Genomic DNA, 21,783 nt, shown 5'->3' on the forward strand with positions numbered 1-21,783 from the left:
TCATAGACCCTGTCTTGGTCAGTGGACCTGGAGAAATGATGTAGGAGGTAACATTAGGCTCACAACATTTCCTTTCTGTAGTTCCAGGAGCTGTTCCTCTGGAGTCCATCCAAGGAGGGCCCTTTGAGGAGAAGATCTACATCCAGTGGAAACCTCCCAATGAGACCAATGGGGTCATCACACTCTATGAGGTAAGGAGGCGCCTGGGCTGCTATAGTTGGCTCATCTTCATTCAGTGAGTGAGCACCTATTCCTTCGAGGGCATAAAGGAGAATGAGACACAAGTAGGGTACAGAGTTGGCATATTCTGATCATTCCAAAGACAAATTCATGTGGCCATACCAGGCATTGACATGATCATGGTTAGGACTGATCCCTTTGGCAAATGGATCAATAGTTCAAGGCATCAGATTGTCCTAATGTACAAGAGAAGACCCACACCTGGAATGCAGAAGCTAAAGTTCATATGGGAAACAACAATGTACCATATATATGGTAATACATTATATATATATATTATATATTCTTCAGGTGTTTGCTTGGTGGTTGTTTTCCTCCTGAACATGTTCTATCCCATATCTAATATGGTAAAGCTTTGCCAATGGGTGGGGATTATGAACTGCCATGTGTGTGTTTGTATGTGTATGTGTGTATGTTTGTGCATGTGTACACGTGTGTATCAGACCTTGGGATATGGAGAAAAACCTATCATTACTCTGTTTCAAGGGTAAAGGATTCCTAAATTTTAACTTCCTCCGTACCCAAATCCTGTCATATTATTATCTCCATGGTAGTTCATTATATTTCCCACCCATCAGCAAAGCTTTATCATATTAGACATGGAACAGATCATATTTGGGAGGAGCACACCCACCAAACAAAACACCTGACGATGGTAAAGTAAGCTGTATAGAAGGCCACTGCAGGACAAAAGCAAAACTATCTCCAAACAGGCTAATATCTCGGACCAGCATGGGGATGAGACCGACTTCCCTTTCATTGCTGTGTTCTAAGACACTATGGGCTTCTAATACTGGACAGAGTAGAAAAACAGAGTGACACAGATGAGAGGCACAGATGATGAAGTTTAAAAAGCCATGGCCTCGTGTCTGATAAGCATGTCTGTATTCTCAGAGTCCCCTTGGCAGGCCCCTCCTCTCTTTAGACCTGATGTCTTATCTGAACAATGAAGGTGTCGTGTCAATCATGGCTTCAAACCATAGCACATCTGAAGAGACAAAAAGCCCAGGGATTCTTGGGCTGAAACATGAGCCCTGGCTATTAAAGTATAATATGGCAAACCACAATGCTCACGGTGAATCACCCCATATATATCAGACCTTGGGTTTTTCTCCATTTCAAGGGTAAAAAATTCCTGAGTTGTATCTTGCTCTGTGCCCAAAGCATATTATATCATTAGCCAACTGGTAGTTAATACTCCTCCCCACCACTCAGCAAAGCTTCTATCACTAAACATCCATGCAGAAACACCCACTAACAGAGAGTGGGCTCAGGGAGGAAGCTGGGGGCATTACTAAGTATGCAATTGTGAAGGATCATGATTGGTGTAACGAGCTCATGCGCTTTCTAAAAACATGGGTGGTCCTCAAGTGTCTCTGAAGCAGATTATCACCATGTGCAATAGAAAATACCGTGTCTCACTGGACACCTGGCCTCCAAAGATCTATCTAACATCTGTAATATAGAAAGTACATGGAGCTTGATGCTGTCCTCCAGGTTAGAACTTGGATGGAAGAATACTAGCACCCTAATATCTATGAACCTTCTTGAGCCACAGAGAAAAATCTTTCCTCCTGTGTTTGTTGTAAGAGGAGAAGCATTCATCTTGGTACACTTGGCTAAGAATATGGTCAAAACATCATCTGGGAAGAAAACGAAACAAGAATCGCATCGATTCACAGTTGTGTGCTTTTCACTGTAGAGACTACAATCAAAGAGAAGAGAGAAAGAAAGAGGGATGGAAGGAGAGGGAGAGAGAAACAGAGGAAGAGACAGACAGACAGACAGACAGACAGACAGACAGTGATTGACAGAAAGAGACACAAAGAGAAATTTATTATGCATAACAGCCCATTTTTCATGCAGCAAGGGAAAAGATCCATGACTTAGAGAGTGGTAGCATTATCATATGAAATTTTTCTATTCTAGAAGTATATAGGTTTAGAATTCATGGACCAGGAACATTGAAAAGAGTTTAGGAGCCAACATAAGCTATTTTACCATCTCTTATTAACATTTAATTTAAAAAGATGTAATTCAAAAGATATCATTTCAGAATAAAAGACTCTGAAATTGAATGGATATAGCTTTATGAAGAGCTCATGACAACTGCCTTATTTTTCCCATTTGAAACGATGGTGGCTTGGACATGAAATGGCCCTGTACTTGCACTTAACTTATTTTGGAAACCACTAGGTTCCACTGTGTTTTACCTGTGTTTTACCTGCATCTCTACATAGACTTCTATCCCAAAGGTAACATCAATGTCTGTATCACAGAGTTACATATTGTGCTGGACTAGCAAAGCGATGCTTTGCTGTTTTGTGGTTAGAATAAAGACCTAGATGGTCAGAGAAGGCAGTAGAAACACTTGTGAATTGGACATGTTAAGTAATGACTCCTGAACTTGTGGCATCGGTGTGAGGAGCCACTAGAAACAAACATGAGAACAAGATGGGACAGCTTATCTGCCTCAGTTGTGAACCAGCCAGCTTGTGTTGTCTCAAAGACCCGAGTCCATTTCCATGACAGACTCTTGGAAATGGCTCTGTGGAGATATTTCCAAGTAATTTCTTGACTTCTCCTCAGGTTATGATTATAGAGAACCAGGGCCATAAGATTGAAGTTGACTAATATTACCATGAACCTTTTGGGAACACAGCAAACCCTTTCGGGGGTTCTGTGAAGGAATCTAGGAGTCTATGTGTTTAGTCCATTGTATTCTGTATGTAAGCATATGACTGTGATGGAACATGTCACAAGATAATGGAGGCCAAGTATTGTAAGAATGTTGAATTACAGGTCAGGTACCTGGATCAGAATCCAGGTTAACTCATTACCTGGTTTGCAGGGCTGTGGCACATCAGATAGTCTCTTAGGACTGCAGGCTTCTCAACTGGAAAAAATCATATAATAATAATAATAATAATAATAATAATAATAATAATAAGTTGTTTACCTTGCATAAAAATGAAGAAGTTGAGGAATAGCAATGTGATGTGTCAGTGGGTCATACAGCCAGGATGCCATGCATATCACTGTCTCCTGAATTCATGTGCAGCCTCTGATATAACACAGAAGAGTCCATGTGCTTGTATCACCTGGGGACTTCAGAGATGCAACATGTTAGGCCCCATCAATAAACTGGAGAGTCAGAATCTCCAGTTTAACTAGACCCTTGGTAGAGTCATATGAGCATTAAAAACTGAGAAGCTCTTTTCTAGAAAATACTGCTTTTTAGAAAATATATTGCAACTGTGCAAAGACTATGCCCTCTTGAGCAAAGAGAGGTAGTGTTCCTTCCACTGTGAGCTCAAGCCAGCCTTGCCACTGAGAGCAAATAGGGGACCTTGCTTTTAGAGACATACATTACAAAATGTGTTTATGGTGCAAATTTCAAATTTAATTAGATAAAACCAATTTGCTTTTGAAAATTAGGATCTCACTATAATTTCCAGAGAGGAGCCCATAAATTACAAAGCATTGTCTTCCAGTTTCAAAAACAACATTTTGTTATAGAGAAAAATAAGATGACACAAATGGAAGAAAAAATGGACTATTTATGCCTTTCTATATACAACTCAACCTTGATTCTGCAAAGCCAAAGTATGCATGAAAGAGGGGGCGTGGGGAGAGGGGGAGGGAGAGAGACTACTTTTCTATTGTTAAAACCATGTATTTTAAACAGAGTGGGACCAAGCAGTGTTAAGATAAAAATGTCTTCCGCTTTTACTTCACAGCACACAACCAACTCTGGGTTTATTCTTAAACAGTCCTGTACCCCCACTCCCAAATCTAAGTGACTTTGATTAAGTACCATCCTATCTCTGAACTTTGATCTCCACTTTATAATCTGAAAGTATCAAACTGTTTTAGGCTTCAACTGTGTAAGAGCTGAGGCATAAATAAATCCATGTCAGCAGGCAAAGCAAAGGTTATAAACCCCTGTGCAGTTAGTTTGCCTTTAACCTGGACAGAGTCTGGGAAAGCAAAACGAGGACACAAAGAAACCCAGAAGTGCAATAGCCTTGCAGTGGGAATGACTGACCTGTCTGACACACAGGAAGCCTGTAGCTGGTCTGTGCTACTTTGTGGATTCTTCTTTTTCCTTCCCTTTACCCCCACCCCAACCTGGGGTTTCACCCCCTAACACTAGATAGGAAGGAGACAAGACAGAGGGAAAGAGGAATTATGAAAATCCCTAAATCTAATTTTTTCCTTTTGTTTCTTCTTTGTCCAAGGCTACCAAACTGCAACCAACCACCCTAAACAACCACCAACCACCAACCACACCTGTCAGGGCTCTAACATTTATATACCCTCTGAAAAGTTTTCAGAATTCAAGATGTCACACAATTGAGGAAGCTATCTGCAGCTGGCATAACTACACCTCTGCTAGAGCATGAGGAAATCATAGTCAGCTGCTGTGGACAGTCTGAAGCATCACCATAGCCACATACCTGGGATTAAAATGAAAATATATTCTTAGTATATTTCCATGATTTTTAAAGAAACAAAAATTCCAGAATTCTCAAAAATGTCATTACAGGGACCAGAATGTCATTACAGGGACCAGAGTGGCCAAAGCCCATGAGCCTTGAGAACACTGATGAGATTATGTTTCAGACAATCTGAATGTATAGGGCCTGAAGTTTGCCTTTTATTTCAAGGATAATGGAAAACTCTAGAGAGAATTTAAACAGAAAATTAAAGAATCAGATTTGCGTGTGTGTGTGTGTGTGTGTGTGCACACGTGCGCGCGCGCGTATACATGCACACATGTGGACAATAGAAGAAGATATCAAATATCCTACTCGGTCACTATCTAATTCCTTTGAGGTATGCATCTCTCACTGGTCCTGGAGTTCATCACGTTTGCTTGTTTGTTTGTTTGTTTGTTTGCTCTTTTTGTTTTGGTTTGGTTTTGGCTAGTCTGACTGACCAACAAGCCAAGATGCTATCTCTTCTTCTCAGTGCTGGGGTTTCAGGCAGACGCAGCCATGCCTTCTCCTACACAAATGCCACGAATCCGGCTCTGATCCTCATGCTTGTTCAGCAAGTGCTCTTACCCACCAAGCCACTTCTCAGCTGTGAGATTCATATTCTTAAAAGAGTGCCTCACTAGTCTGTAAACAGTAGTACCTGGGGCACACAAGTGTCATGTGAGTGTAGAAAATGCATCAGGAAGCAAAACCATTTTCATCTTCTATGAAAGTGTGATGAGGGCTCACTTTTTTATTGTACCTGGGTAGAAGACTTGGAGAATTGTTATAGCTACCTCTTTCTTATTGCTGACAGACCTCAACAGTTTCCACTCCATCAGTTTTTACCTTGATGAGCTTTTGGAGCCTGGGCAGGTTATGTTAGCTTCTGGACTTTTCTTGCATAATGAATCCGAGTCTCACCATGACTCTGTTCCCCTTCTATGAACCAGCAGTAGTAACCACTACTTCCCACATTAAAAAGAACTCAATTCTCGGCAGCACCTACAGGAAGTTTGGATGAATTAGTTCATGGCCTCAGATCACTGGATATTCTCACTTCTGTGGAAGATGAAGGATGCATGTCTGTGATTTATTTCCCACCTGAATGACAGGTAATGATCCAGACACCAGTATCATCATCACAACATGGGGTCACATGCTAGAGGTGCCAAATCTCAGGCTCCAGAACCATGGAATCAGATTTTCTGTTACCAGATTTCCATAATGATTCATGTGTGCATTACAGCATAGAAAGTTCTGTTCTAAAAGACACTGTAAAGTTTCTGCATTTAGACCTTAAGAAGGAGGTGGTAGAGATTGTTAGAGAATTATCAGCTCATCTGGAAATATCTGCCTAATGAAAGCATGACAGTCATCACATGGAAGATTTGGCCATGTGCTAAGAAAGGCCCCTTTTCAACAGGCTCCAAAGTGCCGAGTATCTTCACTAACAGTATCAAAATCTTGCTATTCACACAGTATTTTTGTTTGTTTGTTTTGTTTTGTTTTGTTTATGTCTGAGTGGGATTCCAACGTTCTTCAATTAGGGATTAGATATAAAAGAAGAACAGTATAGTACCTTCCATCTGATTCACCGTTTAGGGACAACTACAACTCCTCAAATGCAGACCATGGCAATAGCCGACTGGCACTTCCAGGCAGAAATAGGTATCTGATGGCAAAAACCTGTCAAGCAATTGTCTCAACGTTCTTCAATAAAATCATTGAGAGACAAGCTGCTCAGAGTTCATGAAAAAATAGTAATCAATCTGTGTTTCAGTTCAATTAATTGTACTCATCTCTGCCCCAAAATAAAATTCACACCACATGAGGGAATTGGGCCAGAAGATGTTACACTTGCAACTGGGTTAACGAAGTGTGAAAATATTTAAAATTCAGACATATGAAGCTTTCCAGTAAGCCTTTCTGTTTAGCAGTCAAAATCACCAAGTTTCTAATTACAGTGTGTAAATCTGAGAAGCTTAAAGGGAATGAGAAGACCCTAATGAGGCAGGAATGGGTGTCTTGATTATACTAGAGTTGATTGACATTTATCTTGCAAGCTATTCTAGGTACCCAGCATTCAGAGTTAAATAAAACACAGACTTTGCCTCAATAAAACAAGACAGCATTCTTGTGCAGGAGCGTCTTGCAAAGGTATGATAGGTCGGAGAATTGTCAATATTTTTCCAGCATACAGATGGCTGTATTCAATCTGAACAGGAAGCAGGGGCCCCAGCAAGCAACATGCTAAGCAAATGCATTGCCCGAAAGGCCCCTGTGAGTTCTGAGGCAGGGGAGCTTTGAACAGGATGGGAACAGAGAGCAAGACTGATGGAGAGAGGTGACCAGCTATGTGTAAGTTCAGAGTTAAGTGCTTAAAGAGGAGGCTCCTGGATGTGGATGAATGCATATACCGCCTCCTGCCCTTTAGCTTTACCACAGTGAGTACTCAGGCCTCATCAACACTGTGCTCTCATTTCTGTGGTCCACAGAGGCACAGTAGGGAGGATGTGATACCTTCCAGATGGACAGGAGGTAGAAAGGGATCAGCTAAATCACAACTAATATAACCATAAGCCCGAATTTGAATAATTCAAGCCAGATCTATGTTAATTAGGATACTAAATTTTCATAATGCAGACCACTACGGGGTATGTTAAGCCTGGCCGGTAACTAGAAAAAGAAACCTTTTGATTCCTGAGTTGTTCATGCCAGAAATGTGAGACTTATATATTATCCCAGATGCTGTACAAAGAATCCACCAGAAAGTTCCATCATTCCTCCTGCCTAAATAGTCCCAGGCCAGGACAAATGGCCCCATTTCCACCTCGGCTATTCTGTGTGCCATCAGATGCCCGGATTGTCTGTACCCCATCCATTCCCCACTCTCAGTACACTGACAGTTTCATCATTCTCATCTTGTTCCTTGGCCTCGTCTGCATTTTAGGGTACCACATCTCAGAGTGATCCCTCCAGTTTTTCCTTTTAGCCACTTGTTTTCTTTAATGGCTTTTTAGAGACCATATTCAATTTGTTTACATACTGTTCTATAGCCTTATCTAAGCCGTTGGACTGTTAGCACCATGATGCTATAAGATGTTGGATTTTCTGTGTTATCTTGGCTAGACCACAATGGCCAGATGTGTGGTCACACATGCTCTTGTGGGGGTGTTTGTAATGAGATTAGCTAGAGAATTGTACTATTAATAAAGCAGATTGACATATAATATGCATGGGACCTCAACCAATCATATGAAAGTTTGGGTAGAGAGAAGGGTGCTCTTTCTTGAGCAATAGGAATTCAACCCACAGACCTTCAGACTTGAACTTCAACACCAGCTGTTTCCCTGTCGACCTTTAGACTTGACATGACTAATACAGGCCGTTTTCATTTTCCATATTACTGTTGTTGTGTTTTCTAAAAAGAAAGAAAGAAGTCAGGGAAATGTTTGGTAGACTTATGCTATGGTGAGGTGGAAGGGGGTGCCTTTGCAGGCCCATGCTGAGACATCCCTTCCCCATGAGGTACCAGCCATATAATGGGTATAGTATAGAATAGAGTTTATTTAGGGCAGAGGTCTTTTCTAAATCTTAAAAGCCATGATTCTGAGATGCCTAATAACCATTTATTTTATTTTTCTGAGCCCTCAACTCATCATTCACTCTTCATAGGATTCCAGAGACAACATTAAAAATGTAGGCATCTCTGGATAGATGCTATAAACAGAGCAGGGCATCTGAGTATGAGAGGAAGGATGACAGGTGTCTTATTTACTAGGAACAACTCTGGTTGAAAAGGCAGATTTTTTGACACTCAGAGTCTTGAAGGAAGGAAGGGAGGAAGGAAGAGAGGAAGGAAGGGAAGAAGGAATGGAGGAAGGAATGGAGGAAAGAAGGAAGGGAGGAAGGGAGGGAGGGAGGGAGGGAGGGAGGGAGGGAGGGAGGGAGGGAGGGAGGATGGTAGGAAGGAGGAACTTCCCATGTAAGTTGCATTTATGTAAGTTGGTCCATTGTAGCCACCTGTGCCTCCCCCCACAGCATATCAAGGGTGTCTATATATATTTGCCTTGGGTGCTCTTTTTCTTCTATTACAATATAGATATTTGTGATGGAGCCAGGGAACATGATGGGAGACATCATCAGACACATAGCATGTATTAGCTGAAGGACAGAAAATCATTCTCTTGGCAATAGGTGGTCCAGAAAAGATATCTGTCGTTCAGTTCAGCTGTAAACAGTAGACATTAGTACACAGGAATACACAGGAATGCAGTATAGACATGCAAATGCATTTGTGTCTGAGTGTTGGTGTATGTGTGTGTGTAAGGATTTGTATTTTGTGAGTTTATTCTGTGGTTGCTAGTGTGACTATAAACATGTTCACATCTGCCGCAGTGTCTTTGTGCAGTGTTTACTGTTACACAACCCTCAGCTTTTCAGCTCCCTTCTCAGGATCATTCCAGGTCACTGTGGAGAGGACACTGACCTCTTGGGAGAACTGCGTCATCTCAAGGGCTCCCAGTTATTACCCCTGGACTTCTTGTTATAATATCAGTTAGAAATTTGCTGAGGGAAAAATTTCAGATTAAAACAAAAAAGATCACCAGGAGAGATGAAGGATGAACATAACGTTAGTCTCTATATTTGCCCAGCATGGGGTCTTTTATGCTTTTTCTATGGAATTGCATTTTGATGCACTGCATGGGTCCAGAACCTTTGTAGGGGACCCTCCGGTACACAGTCACATGGCTAGTGAAGGAACCCTTCCTCTGATGACCATGTCCTTTCAATACAATGCCCAGAGGCAGTATTTAAGTTGCTGAGAATCTCTTTAAACATCACAGGTTGTTTTCTTTTCATGTCTGATGTTTTACCTCGTCACTCCTGTGGAATTCTGCCAGGCTGGGCAGTGCAGCATGAATGTGTCATTTTTAACCAGCTGCCTGGTTTTGTTTGTTTTGGTCAGAGCTTTCAATGTTCTGCACATAAATGAAGAGAAGCTGCAAGTTCTCATCTACTATCAGGACAAGTGGAAGCTCAGAGCCTCTGGAGGCTGGAATTCAAATCTGTGATTGATTCCAGCTTATCTCTGTCTTTCTTTTGGAAATAGCAGATGGTTTTTCTTCTTCTACCTCAACCCAATGGGCTCTTTTCTCTTCATTACTTTTTGCTGTACTCTTAACAAGGAAGAAGTAATTCCATTACAATTGGCACCGAAGCAAAGAACTTTGATCTAGTTCCTTATGGTTTCAACTCAGGCAGCTCATTGACTCTCAGACAATGAATCAGACCCTTTGGGGGTTGATTTTGGGGGTTGACCAGCTTTGTCTCAGAGTCCTTCAAATTGTCGTAAAGGTGCTTATTCTTGTGGTCTCTCAACTTGTCCTAGGCATGTTCTTAACATGAGTCTTTTACTGAAAATCAGATTGGATAGTCACTTTGTGTTTGCTGTTGGCAAATGATGTATTTGAATTAGTCCTTTCCCAGGTTAGGTCTCAGTTTCCACTTTTATTAATTAGGAGGTTATACTTTAGGGAACCTGAAGGCCATGAGTTACCACTTGAGTGCCAAAAAACTAGATTAATCCTATCCTAGGTTCATGAAAGCCTTTCCTTGTTGCTATGTGTGTGACCTCTTCCATTCATTGTGTGATCTTCTTCTTCATCCATTCGTTCTCAAATAGTACATTATTTATTAGACATCTGGAATTTTACCTATTTGTTATCTACAGAAGTACGTGCATTTACTTATAGTTTTTCAACTTGCTCCCCTTCTTCCCCCAGTGCACTGAATCATCTACATAATTCCTTCACATTTTATATAGTTTTGTAATTTATATACATTTCTATATAATCTTTTAGAGCATTTTCATTCGTCTTAGCATGCCTCCCTATTGATGAACGCAGTTGTAATTCATTCATCTTAACTGCTGTCTAATATTCCACTGCTTATTTTACTAACATGTACTTTTAACACTCTGGAGATTCCTCCCAGGATATCATTGTTAGCAGCGTGTTGAAATGAACAACATCCATTCAGGTAAGATAACATGGGCCTGAAATCTCAGCTCTTGGGGTTAATGAGGCAGAAGAATCACAAGCTGAAGGTGTTCCTGGGCTCCAGAGTGGGTTGATGGCCCAACATAATGAGCTCAATGCTAGAGCATCTGCCTAGTATCCACAGGGTCCCAGGTTCAGTCCCCGGTACTAACAAGAGCACCATTATACATTCATTCTAATTATCCATGTGTATGCTTTCCCCTGAGTGTGTATCTAGAAAATGGGTAATATGTTATAGTAAATGGACAATTACTGTAATATCCCCCCGACAAGCTCCTCGTCCCCTCCAAATAAAGTCGAACAATTTTCCAAACTAGTTTAATCAGTTTACATCATAGTAAGCAAAATATAAGCACTGTGATAATTCTTTTAGAGCCTGTCTATCTCTGCTACTGTCAGGCTCCTCTTGGCCAGGTAAGTATCACGTGACATTACTTACTATCTTCCTGACTATGGCTGCGACCATACACAGATCATGAATATGGTTGAATCTCCTCCTCACCTTGTCCATGCGCGTCCCCTTCCCTGTGAGGTTGTCACTCTTGCCATTTGCTTGGCTTTTGATTAGGTTGCACCCTTCTTTCTCCTGCTATATGATATACTTCAGAACATATTTTGATACTTGTGCTCTTAGCTTTACACATAGCTTGCTAGTTTTACCCCCTGTAATGTGTCTTTTGAATGCAAAAGTCAATTATTATCAATGTTTTAGTCTTGGCTTATTTTGGCAAGAACTCCTCTGTTCCTAACAAGTCCATCTTTAACTCAAGTCAAGAAGGACAATTTCTTATAGTTCCACTAATATTTGTATATTTTGGTCCTGAAATATATGTGTTTGATCCATTTGCAGTTATTTTTATGTATGATGCAGAAGGAATATACAGTGTATCTTTCCCAGTGTGGAATAGATACTTCGGCCAAGTAGTACCAATAAGCCCTTCCTTTCCCTTGCTTTATCAGCTATATCTAACGTAACCACCATTTCTGATATGCTTTAAATTTTTCCTGATTTCCTTTTTCCATTGGCCTCCATAACAGCCACACATGGCTATAATTATTATAGTGCCATATTTAATCTGGATCTCCGATACAGCCTCATGCTTCAGAAATATCGTGGTTACTCTTGCCCTGGGGGCTTTCAGTTTAGAATCTACTCATCAAATTTAATGAAAACATCTGCTGCCATTTTGATTAGAATTGCATTGACTGTGTAAAACTATATGTGTGTAATTGACATCTTTACAATATTAAAGTTATCTATATTTAGGCTTGCTTTTAATATTCCCCATAGTTTTATTACCTCACTTAGAGAGGTGTTGTGTTTCACATAAAACCTGAACGGCTAACTTTGATCAGGAAGAATTGTGTCTCTTCTCTCATTTCCCTCCAGTCTCCATGGCCTTCTCTCGAGACCTCCCGTGTGCTGTGTTTTCCCTGCCTCAGGTTCATTGTATATAGAGGTCTTCCTTGCCAGAAAGCCCATGCGCCTGCTCTTTCTTGGACAACTCATTGTACTACACACCTTCTACCTTCTTAAAAAGGTGTCCAATCATCGCCCTAAAATGAACTTTCCCACTTTCCATTACTCTCTACTGATGCTGCTCATTTCTACATAATATGCCACACACAGTTTACAGTTATCACACATTTACTTGTGTCTCTCAGTATTGTAAGTGCTGTGCTGTGAAGATAACACACATACACATACGTATATACCTATAACTATACCTATACCTACATATATACCTACATACACACACACATATGTATGTATGTAAGTATGTATGTATGTATGTATGTATGTATATGTAATCCTCTGTGTGGTATTATGTGATGCCTGAGACCCAGTAGGTACAAATGTGTTAATTCATAAGAATTAGGATGATTTCTTTGGATGGATAAAGTACAGTGATAGTCAAGCTTGCCACCACATAGACATGACCTGTGAAATAGACAGGACCCTATGAAAACTCAGGGACACCATCTCAGATTCTGCAATAATCTCTAATGGAATGTATGACCCCCTAGTGACCCACAAGTTTGTACTCAGGCCATGCAATTCAGTTTCTTAGCTGCACACTTGCTAAAGCTATGAGTCTTTGTTTACTACTGTCTTCCGAATCCTAGCTGTACCTATCACAAACGGACACACATTAATATTCACTTGATGACTAAAACTGCATTTCAAATTTGAATTAAATCTGCTATAGAATTGCTTAATGTGTATGTTCATGTTTGTGTGTGTACATGTGTGTGCAGGCATGCAAGGTATTCATGGAGGCCACAAGATGGCGTGTGTTCTTTAACACGCTCCACCTTGGTGTTTGTTTATATGTTTACAGTTTTTCTTACTGAACCTGGAGCTCACTGATGGGCCCAGCTCTGAGGATCCATCCATCTTCAACTACTACGCTACTAGTGTCCCACACCTTTTGCAACCATGCCTAGAAATGGGTTCTAAAATCTGCATTTAGGGCCCTATGCTTCCATGGTAGTCACGAGCCACCATATGAGATATGGACTGAGCCATTTCCCCAGCCCTGAGGGCTTAATACTATTTAAAGTAATCTATTTTCTGAGAATGTTAGTAACATTGTAGCATTGTATCCTGCTAGGTGGGGGAAGTAGAAAGTGACTCCTATGCACACTCTTTTGCACACCAGTATGTCATGAACAAGTTCATTTTCTTTCTGGACACCAGCATCTCTGATATGTTAATGATCATGTTTTTACTTTTTACTATGTCCAACATGCTTCCACTTCTGTGTAATCCACTTTATCTCATTTAATGGCTCTCTGACAATGTAGACCATGTCTTACTTTGTAATCCCTTTATTTGGGGATGTGTCAATTGATCTTTCTAGAATGTAGAACAGAACTGGGGGGACATAAGAGTGAACTTTTCTTTAAACAGCTGGCGAGGAGAGTCTGACCCCTTGTCTTGCTTCCTTCCCCCTCTTATAGATTTGTCGGCAGGCCGTGAGCAGAAGCACTCATATGCTTCCCATTGATTGCAGAACTGTGCTGAAAATAATAGCACTCTGTGTTCAATAGAAATGGATCTAAGGGAGGAGAGTAGAACGATATGTCCAGATAGGGATGGAAATCTATAAGCTCAAGGTTAGAAGACTAAGACATAGATTGCTCCTTGTTTTAAAACTTAACTTTCAGTTTGTTATTTCCTAACAGAAGACGCATAGATGGCATAGACATGTCCTCATTTTCCCTAATACCCATTCCCATATAATAACTAATAATCCAACAGGGATTGCTCTTCTACAGAAGCTTGGTGGGACCTCTAAATGTTACCTCATGTCAAGACACCTGAGGTGGATATTTCCAGGCAAATGATGTCAGCATTCCAGTCAAAGGATGCAGCCTGCTTTCAGATTGTGTGTGGCAAGGTGAAACTCTAAAGTTATCAGTCTGTCTCACAGAATCTGTTTTGTTTTTGTATTTGTTTTTGTTTTGTTTTTTTGTTGTTTTGTCTTAATTTTGATATTTTATATAATATATACCAGTGGGGTCTTGTTGTTGTTTTTGTATATTGTATCCTTGTTGAGACAGAGTTTCTCCATGTAGTCCTGACTGTCTTAGAACTCACTCAAGTAAACTAGGCTGGCTTTGAACTCACAGAAGTCCTCCTGCCTCACTTCATAAGCACTGGATTAAAGGCACACAACACCACTGCCCAGCATGTACTGGAATTTTGCCTATCTGTATGTCTGTGCAACATGTGTGACTACAGAGGCCAGAAGAGGATATCTGATCTCCTGGACCTGGAGTGACAGACAGCTGTGAACCATCATGTCAGTGCTGGGCATTGAAGCTAGATCCTCTGGAAGGATAACCAGTTCTCTTAACCACTGAGCCTTCTCCCCAGCCCCATGTAACTGTTCTTATATAATTTGTGCATACCTTTTCCAGTCTAAGCATAAATCATTTTCAAATACGTTTTGTAATAGTTATACTCTTTATGGACTTTGTCATAATATCCTCAGGGACCTTAGAATTATGGACCAGGAAAATGAGACAGATATGAAATTCTGGTAAAACTCTGAGACACTATAGCCTACTCTGGGCTGTGGATGGACATCCAATGAGCAGTATAGCAAAAAAAGGTCTATACCTGTCAGGATCAAAGTCACTCCTATCTTACGATCAGACTTGTGGTTAGAATCAATATGGAGTGTCAATGGGCTCAGAGGCATTAAAACTGAATTGAGCACCAGGCTGTGGTACTTGAGGATCAGCAAGATCCAAGCCTATGTGTGGAGGTACAGAGAGCATGTCAAGACCAGTTGTGTTTCTGTGACCTTCTAGAAAGGACTACTCAGAACATATTGGGGCTCCTTCTGCCAAGATTCCAGGTATTGAGAGTAACCTTTGATTCTAGGTAGGATGTGGCTGAGATTGCCCAGGAATGCATGAGGAAGACAGAAACTAAGAACAGAATCCATGAATTCCCTTCTCCCTTTACTGTTTTCCTTCCTAATATGGTGTGCCTCTGCTTTTTTTGGAGCCTTTTGGGCCATGCTTCATGAGAACTGACTTAGGAAAACAGTACACCATTCCCAGCATTAGCCAACGTAGTGGCAACTTTTTCTGTTGATGTGATAAAATACCAGGACAGAAATAACTAAAGGGTTGAAGGGATTTGGTTCAAAGTTTAATGATCCAGCCCACCTTGGCAAGAAAGTCATAGCCACAGGAGCCCAAGATGGCTGGTCACATTGAGTGTACAGTCAGAAAGCACAGTGTGAAGAAGGGTGCTACTGGCTAGCTGGCTTTCTCCTCTTTTTTTCAGTCTGGGAGCCCTGGAATGCTATTGCCCTCAGTTAAGATGGGTCTTTTGACCTCAGTTTACCTCATCTAGAGGATCCTCACAGGCACGCCTAGAGACTTGTCTCCCAGGTTATTTGGGATCCCATGATGTTGGCAACAGTAAGCCTTACAGCCATGTCATTAGCTAGTAGTAACACTTACTCCCTCTAATCCATTTTTGCCTTCTGGGTCAGTGTGCTGTTTGCAGTCTTAGGATGCAGTTTTCAGTATTGAAGCTTACAAGTCTCACTGTGTGGAAGAAGCAAGTAGGGCAATAAAGTCCTTCCTGAAGAAGAGACTAGAAGAAGAAAAGCCTACTCTTGAGCAAATCATCCACACTCATTATGACTGAAGCTCTGGAAGACATATGTAGACAGCCCAGGATGTCTGAAGGACTTTGTGTGAGCCTCCTCAACTGTACCCTCATTCTGGAATCTTAGCCTCCCTCATATAATCTTTTTAACTATATTATAGAAAATTTAGATATTAGAGAAAAGCACCTATAATTCCCCCACTACAATTGTTTTGCTTTGTGTTTTATCTTTATTAATATGCATACATTTTACTAACAATAATTACATAAAATTTGTTATTGTAATTTTTCATTAAGCATTTTATCACAATCACGATCCCTTTAAAGTACCATGGAAACCAGCTTATCTTTTTTTAATGACTGTATAATTGTCCATTGAGTGTGCATTCCCTAATTTACTTTTCCATTCTTGTAATGTTTTCCCATATTTCAGATACTAGTGTGATCAACCACAGGTTTATGGTAGCAATCATATCATGATGAAAAAAAAACATGACCTTCAAATTATATTAACCTGAATTCAAACTCTAATTTATTGGCTTAATTTATTAAAACAATGTCTAGGCAAAGCAATCTTAAAACCCACAGTGCTGAAATACTGTAATATATATATATATATATATATATATATATATTGCTGTCATGGCTGCCAAGTGTCTATTCAATGTCATAGCTGACGTTTTTCCTTCTCTGGGTAATGTGTTTTCTATGTTGGACAAACACACACACACACACACGCACACACACACACACACAGACACTACACTATACTACACTACACAAATACAGTTATAGGGTTGAATGGAGTGAGTACTTCTTGTAACTCTTGATACATATTGCCAAATTGCTCTCCAAGTGGATTGTACCCTTGTGAGCATGTGTTTTGAGTCTTGTGTTGAGCTTTTATGCCAATCAACGAGCCTGAGAATCAGGCCTTTGGCAGCCCACCAGAAATTTATGTCAGCTTTCATGATACCCTCAAAGCAGGCTGATGCGTGAAGAGCTCATCACACATGTTGGCAGATCCATTTGCACTCTCCAAGGACGTGCTAGAAACACTCTTGCCTCATCATCTTCTGTTCCCTCCCCTCTTCCTTGTGCCATAAAGCAGAAAGTAGCATGTCAGGCCTCCAGTAGTGTCCCAGGGGACCCTGATACCCTATGGAAACTCTGAGCTGGATAACCCATGGCCAGGTTACTATCACATCTTTTATCAGTTTCCCCTATGCTTGTTTATTGGCCTTTCAAATCTTCACTGAACTCACCTTAAAAGGGAACAGCAGCTCACCTCCAAAGGTGGATTCTGTGTCCTGGGCACACATTAGAAATGTCTGTCTCAGGTCCCATACCAGATCTCCTGAGAACTATGGTATCCATGTCCTTAGGTCACACTCATTTATCTTATAGTTTGACAACTGCAGTGCTAAACTAGCTTCCAGCCAAGACTTTCCATCAAACCAGGATGGCCTCAGTTTTAGAACTATGTCTTTTCTACTTCAGTATTCTTCTACCCTGCAGAGAGTCTTATGTCCTTGGCTGAGGTGATCTAACTCAGCTTTCTGAAACATTGGTAATAAGGTCACTCTATTGTTTAAAATCCATCCTCGGTTCCAGTTATTCTTTAGAATAAGATCTCAGTTCTTCTTCATCATGACTAAGGATGTCCTCCATGAATGCTCCAGTTCTTTATAGCTTTCTCAGTGTCTTTCTTCCATTCATATATTCTATACAGTCCACAGGTTTCCATTACAGCCATGTCCCAGTCCCTGCTACTCTTCTCTTTATCTAGAACATCATAGATATAGATGTACCTATCTTAGGTCACCTTTATTGTATCCTCAGTACTCGGTTAAAGGATCACACTTTGTACTTCTGTACTACTTGCATTAAGAGGTCATTTCTTGTTTTATAATAACATTTTCTAAATTCTGTACTGTTTCTTTATGCCTGCATTCTGCTCATTGCTAAGTCTCAGGACCTGTTAAGTATTGGGTCATTCATAGTCAGCAGTTATTCCTGTGTCCTTCCAGCCTGATGTCTCTTGCGGAAGATTGACTCATAGCTCCCACTGTGCTACCTTCCTTTCTTGCTTTCGTTCCTCTGGACACATTCCCCGCAGGATACAGGAACAAAAAACCCTGTTTGTGCTGTGTTATGCTTCCTCATATTTGGAAAGGTCACAGTTCCTCTCAAGGTCACTTTCCAGGTTCTGATGCCTGTCATTCCACTCTTCCCCATTACCTCTCTCTTCTACTGGGTTCTACTGTTTCCTTCAAGTGGCCTATAGATTGTAAATACTGCTCAAGTAAATTGTTTTCAGTTATTTATTTCCTTATGGAAGAGTCCGTTAAAACTCATTATCATTACCAAGCAATTATACCACTTAATCCTGGTACTTGGAAAGAGGAATGAAGTTACCTATGATGTCAGGACTGGTGTGGCCAGATTCAGAAGAGAATGCTGTGTGCTCTAGTAAAGATGGCTTCATCATCATGGTTCAGTTTGCAAATCTCATTCCACTTTAACAGTTTTGCAGCTCAACAGAGGTATTCAGCATCGTCCCTCCCTTTATGCAACTGAGTGACATGCTTGACCTGATGGCTTTGGGAGGGCTCTGACACAAATATTTGCCATCTGGTCCGTCAGCCTCGAAAAGAAAATTGCAGAAGGCAAATTTGGGATAATATTTTTTCATTGCTGGGGAAAAGTTTCCCATTCCAAGTCAATTTTGAAAGGTAAAAAAAAAAAATCATTTCTCCACATCTGCACAGTAGATATCAAATCAGGCAAGGCTCTCTGAATTGCAACCACAGCACTACATAAAGTTTCTCCTTTTCAATCAGTTATTAAAAACAAAACAAACTAAACAAACAAAGAAAAGCAGCCATGGCCAACTTGAATGTCTCCTTCTCTCATCAATAGTTGAATAGCTCAGTGACTATGTTCCATTTGCAACTTTAATTTGGATAGTAAGCGTTACATGTTTGTGCTATTCAAGGTGATATTTCCCAAACAGTTGTCTTGGAACCCTTGTGGCTAGGGATTATAGGGTGTAATTTTTGTGTGTCCCCTCCCAAATTCATATGTTGAAACGTGTTTCTCAAAGTGGTAGTGCTAAGTAGTAAGATCTCTGAAAGACTAAACAGTAAGTAGACAATAAAAGAGCTGCACCTTCATGATGGCATTAGGCTCCTTATAAAACATTTCTGAAGAGGCTGGTTCACACTTTATGCCAATATTGACATAGCTAGAAGGCACCATCTATAAGGAGGAGAACACTCATCACACTAAATCTGCAAGGACTTTGCCTCCAGTCTTCCAGTCCCCATACTTACAAGCAGAGCAGCATCTCTGCTGTCTGTGATGCCTAGTCTGTGATGGTTTGGTATGGCATCCCTAATAGACTAAGACAGAGGTTTATAAGCTTTTCATTTGGAAAAACACTTAAAATGAAGTAAAATGTTTGTGTTTTTTTCTTATTCTTCAACTTCCATAGTTCATTTAGTAAATTGTTTCTGTATAGTCAATGATCAGTAGACAGCCATGGGAACAGCAGAGGGGAACGTGAGGGAAGGGAGAATGGAACACATTGGATTCCAGACAATGTACTACCAACCCAGCCATAAAGTTTCTGAGCATCCAAAGGAAGCCAGGTCTTGTCCCTCCTGAGATCTACTGAATCAGAAATTCTACAGTGGGGCCAGGAGATATGAATGCAGGAGATAGGTGTACAGGAGATGCCTTTGGGCAGGTGTATTTGAGAGCCACTGTGGGAAATTCCAATGGCCTGAAGTTGTCCTCCTGTCCCAGATCTGGTTGAGTTTTCAACTTCTCCAGGACTCCCACATTCTTCCATTGCCTGTCGAGGTTTCTCCCTGTGCCATTAGTTATCATGTTTCTATGATCCACAGGGCCTATCCAGAAAATTCAAACCACTTCCAGTAGTCAGCCCACCTTTCTATCCAGCATGTTTTTTGACTTTTATGACCTTCGTGTTTTGTTTCTGAACATGTTTTATGCCGTGTTCTACTAATTTCAAACTGCTTACCACTACCACCTTCTTTTACCTCTGTACCTTTATTAATGCGTGATAATTTGCCTTTGAGGCCTCTCCCTTCATCTGATGACTGTTCCCTACCCAAATCATCTGAATAGTTCATTACTGCCTTTCTTTTTGTTTCTTTTTCAGGCTTTATTGCATGAATTTGACAAAAAGTGAATCTATTTAAAGCACTTTTATATATTATCAGATTTGGATAAGTTTAATATATTAACTATATATTAAATATTATATACTAAATATAGTATTTAATATATACACTATATATTACATATTATATACTAAATATAATATTATGTATCATACATCATATGTCACTTGTCATATGTCATATATCATATATTACATATATGTGAGTGAGTGTGTGTGTGTATGTTTGTATTGGGAAGTGACTACCACAGCTGAGCGAATTTACATATAACATTCCTTCACACAAATATGATTTTTTTGTATATGTAGTAAAACCCCAACTTATAAAGGCAAAGGATAGAATGGAAGATTTTTGAAACTTTGTGGCAGAGTGCTTGCCTAGCATCCATGAAGTTTTGGGTTTAATTCTCAGTACTGGAAAGAAATTAGGTTGCCTGCCACCTTCTTCAATCAGTTTTTGCATTTGCCCATACAATATCCTTGAGAAAATATGCCACTGCAATGACTGGCCTACATTAAACTACCGTGTGTGTGTGTGTGTGTGTGTGTGTGTGTGTGTGTGTGTGTGTTAGTGTTCATAGTGATATTCATGAACACATGACATGTGTGTGATGCCAGTCAGCTTTCCCCACCCTCCTCCAAGTCGGTATAGAAAAGCTAGGACAGTAAGTTGGAAAGAACGATGGAAAAAGGAAATGTCTCTTTTGACTTTCTTTTTCCACATTATTTTTCCACATTATCCCTTCATCCTTGTTTCTTTGCCCAGATCCATCCTTTTCCATCAGAAACATGCACATCTCCTTAATTTAGAATTCAATCTGGACCCAGGTCCCTGTGTAATACCTTTATGCCATCCAGACTCCCTTCTGCATTCTTGTCTTGAGAAGAAAAATGTTGCTAAGAACTGTTTTATACTTGTGTCCTTACCTGGAGTGAAAAGCCCATAGCTACATGGCAAAATCTATTTCATGAAGCCTTGGGCACTGCACTGTATATGCTCTGATGTCTGTCCTGGCTCTCCCAGAGCCACTGACTTCCAGTGATACAAATGAATCACAACAGCCTCAGCTACATGTTTTAATGAGTAACCAACCCATATTAGACACAGAGATGGTCATGGTGCCTTGTGGCCTTAGGATTTAGATGTAGAACCTTTCTAACCTTGCCCCCCAGGAAATCCTATCAGACAGGTATTATTCTGTCACAGACTGAAACAGAGGTAAAGGCCATCAATTACCAGCCTTGTTGTCTTCTGCCTAGAACTTGGGAATCCATAGGAGGGAAGCTTACATTTGGATCCACAGGAGTTCTAGGATGATAATACAAATGGTATAACCTTGGACTGACTATCCAGGCTTTGTTAAGTTTCTTTCAGTAAACTGAGAATATTTTTTTTGTCCAGAGAAAATGCACCTGTGACGTTAGACTCCAGCTGGGGGAAGCAACACTTTCATTGTTGATGCTTGGGAAACTTCGACTGTGCAAAGTCACAGGAGCAACAAAAAGGTTTTCCGGGCAAAGAAAGCAAGGCTCTTTGAGGTTGGCTTCTTGGGCATCTCAGTATCTGTGGGTTAGGTTGTTGTTGCAGGTGCTAAATGAACCAAGATTGATGGGGGGGCTGTTGAGTGTATGCTTTGTGCAGACTTTAGA

At 40.5% G+C, this 21,783-nt stretch overlaps 1 protein-coding gene across 1 annotated transcript in view; it reads left to right on the plus strand.

The window, feature by feature from the left end:
• The window catches only part of LOC114623086 (receptor-type tyrosine-protein phosphatase T-like), a gene marked incomplete at its 3' end in the record, with an annotated part of 676,953 nt that overhangs the window by 538,913 nt on the left and 116,257 nt on the right, over positions 1-21,783 (plus strand). Inside the window, exon 9 of the mRNA XM_028769777.1 lies at positions 82-191. Coding sequence (XP_028625610.1) covers positions 82-191 — 110 coding nt within the window. The remainder of the gene's footprint in view (positions 1-81; positions 192-21,783) is intronic.

This window comes from Grammomys surdaster, unplaced genomic scaffold (genome assembly GCF_004785775.1).
Source record: "Grammomys surdaster isolate TR1022 unplaced genomic scaffold, NIH_TR_1.0 193, whole genome shotgun sequence".
NCBI lineage: Eukaryota > Metazoa > Chordata > Mammalia > Rodentia > Muridae > Grammomys > Grammomys surdaster.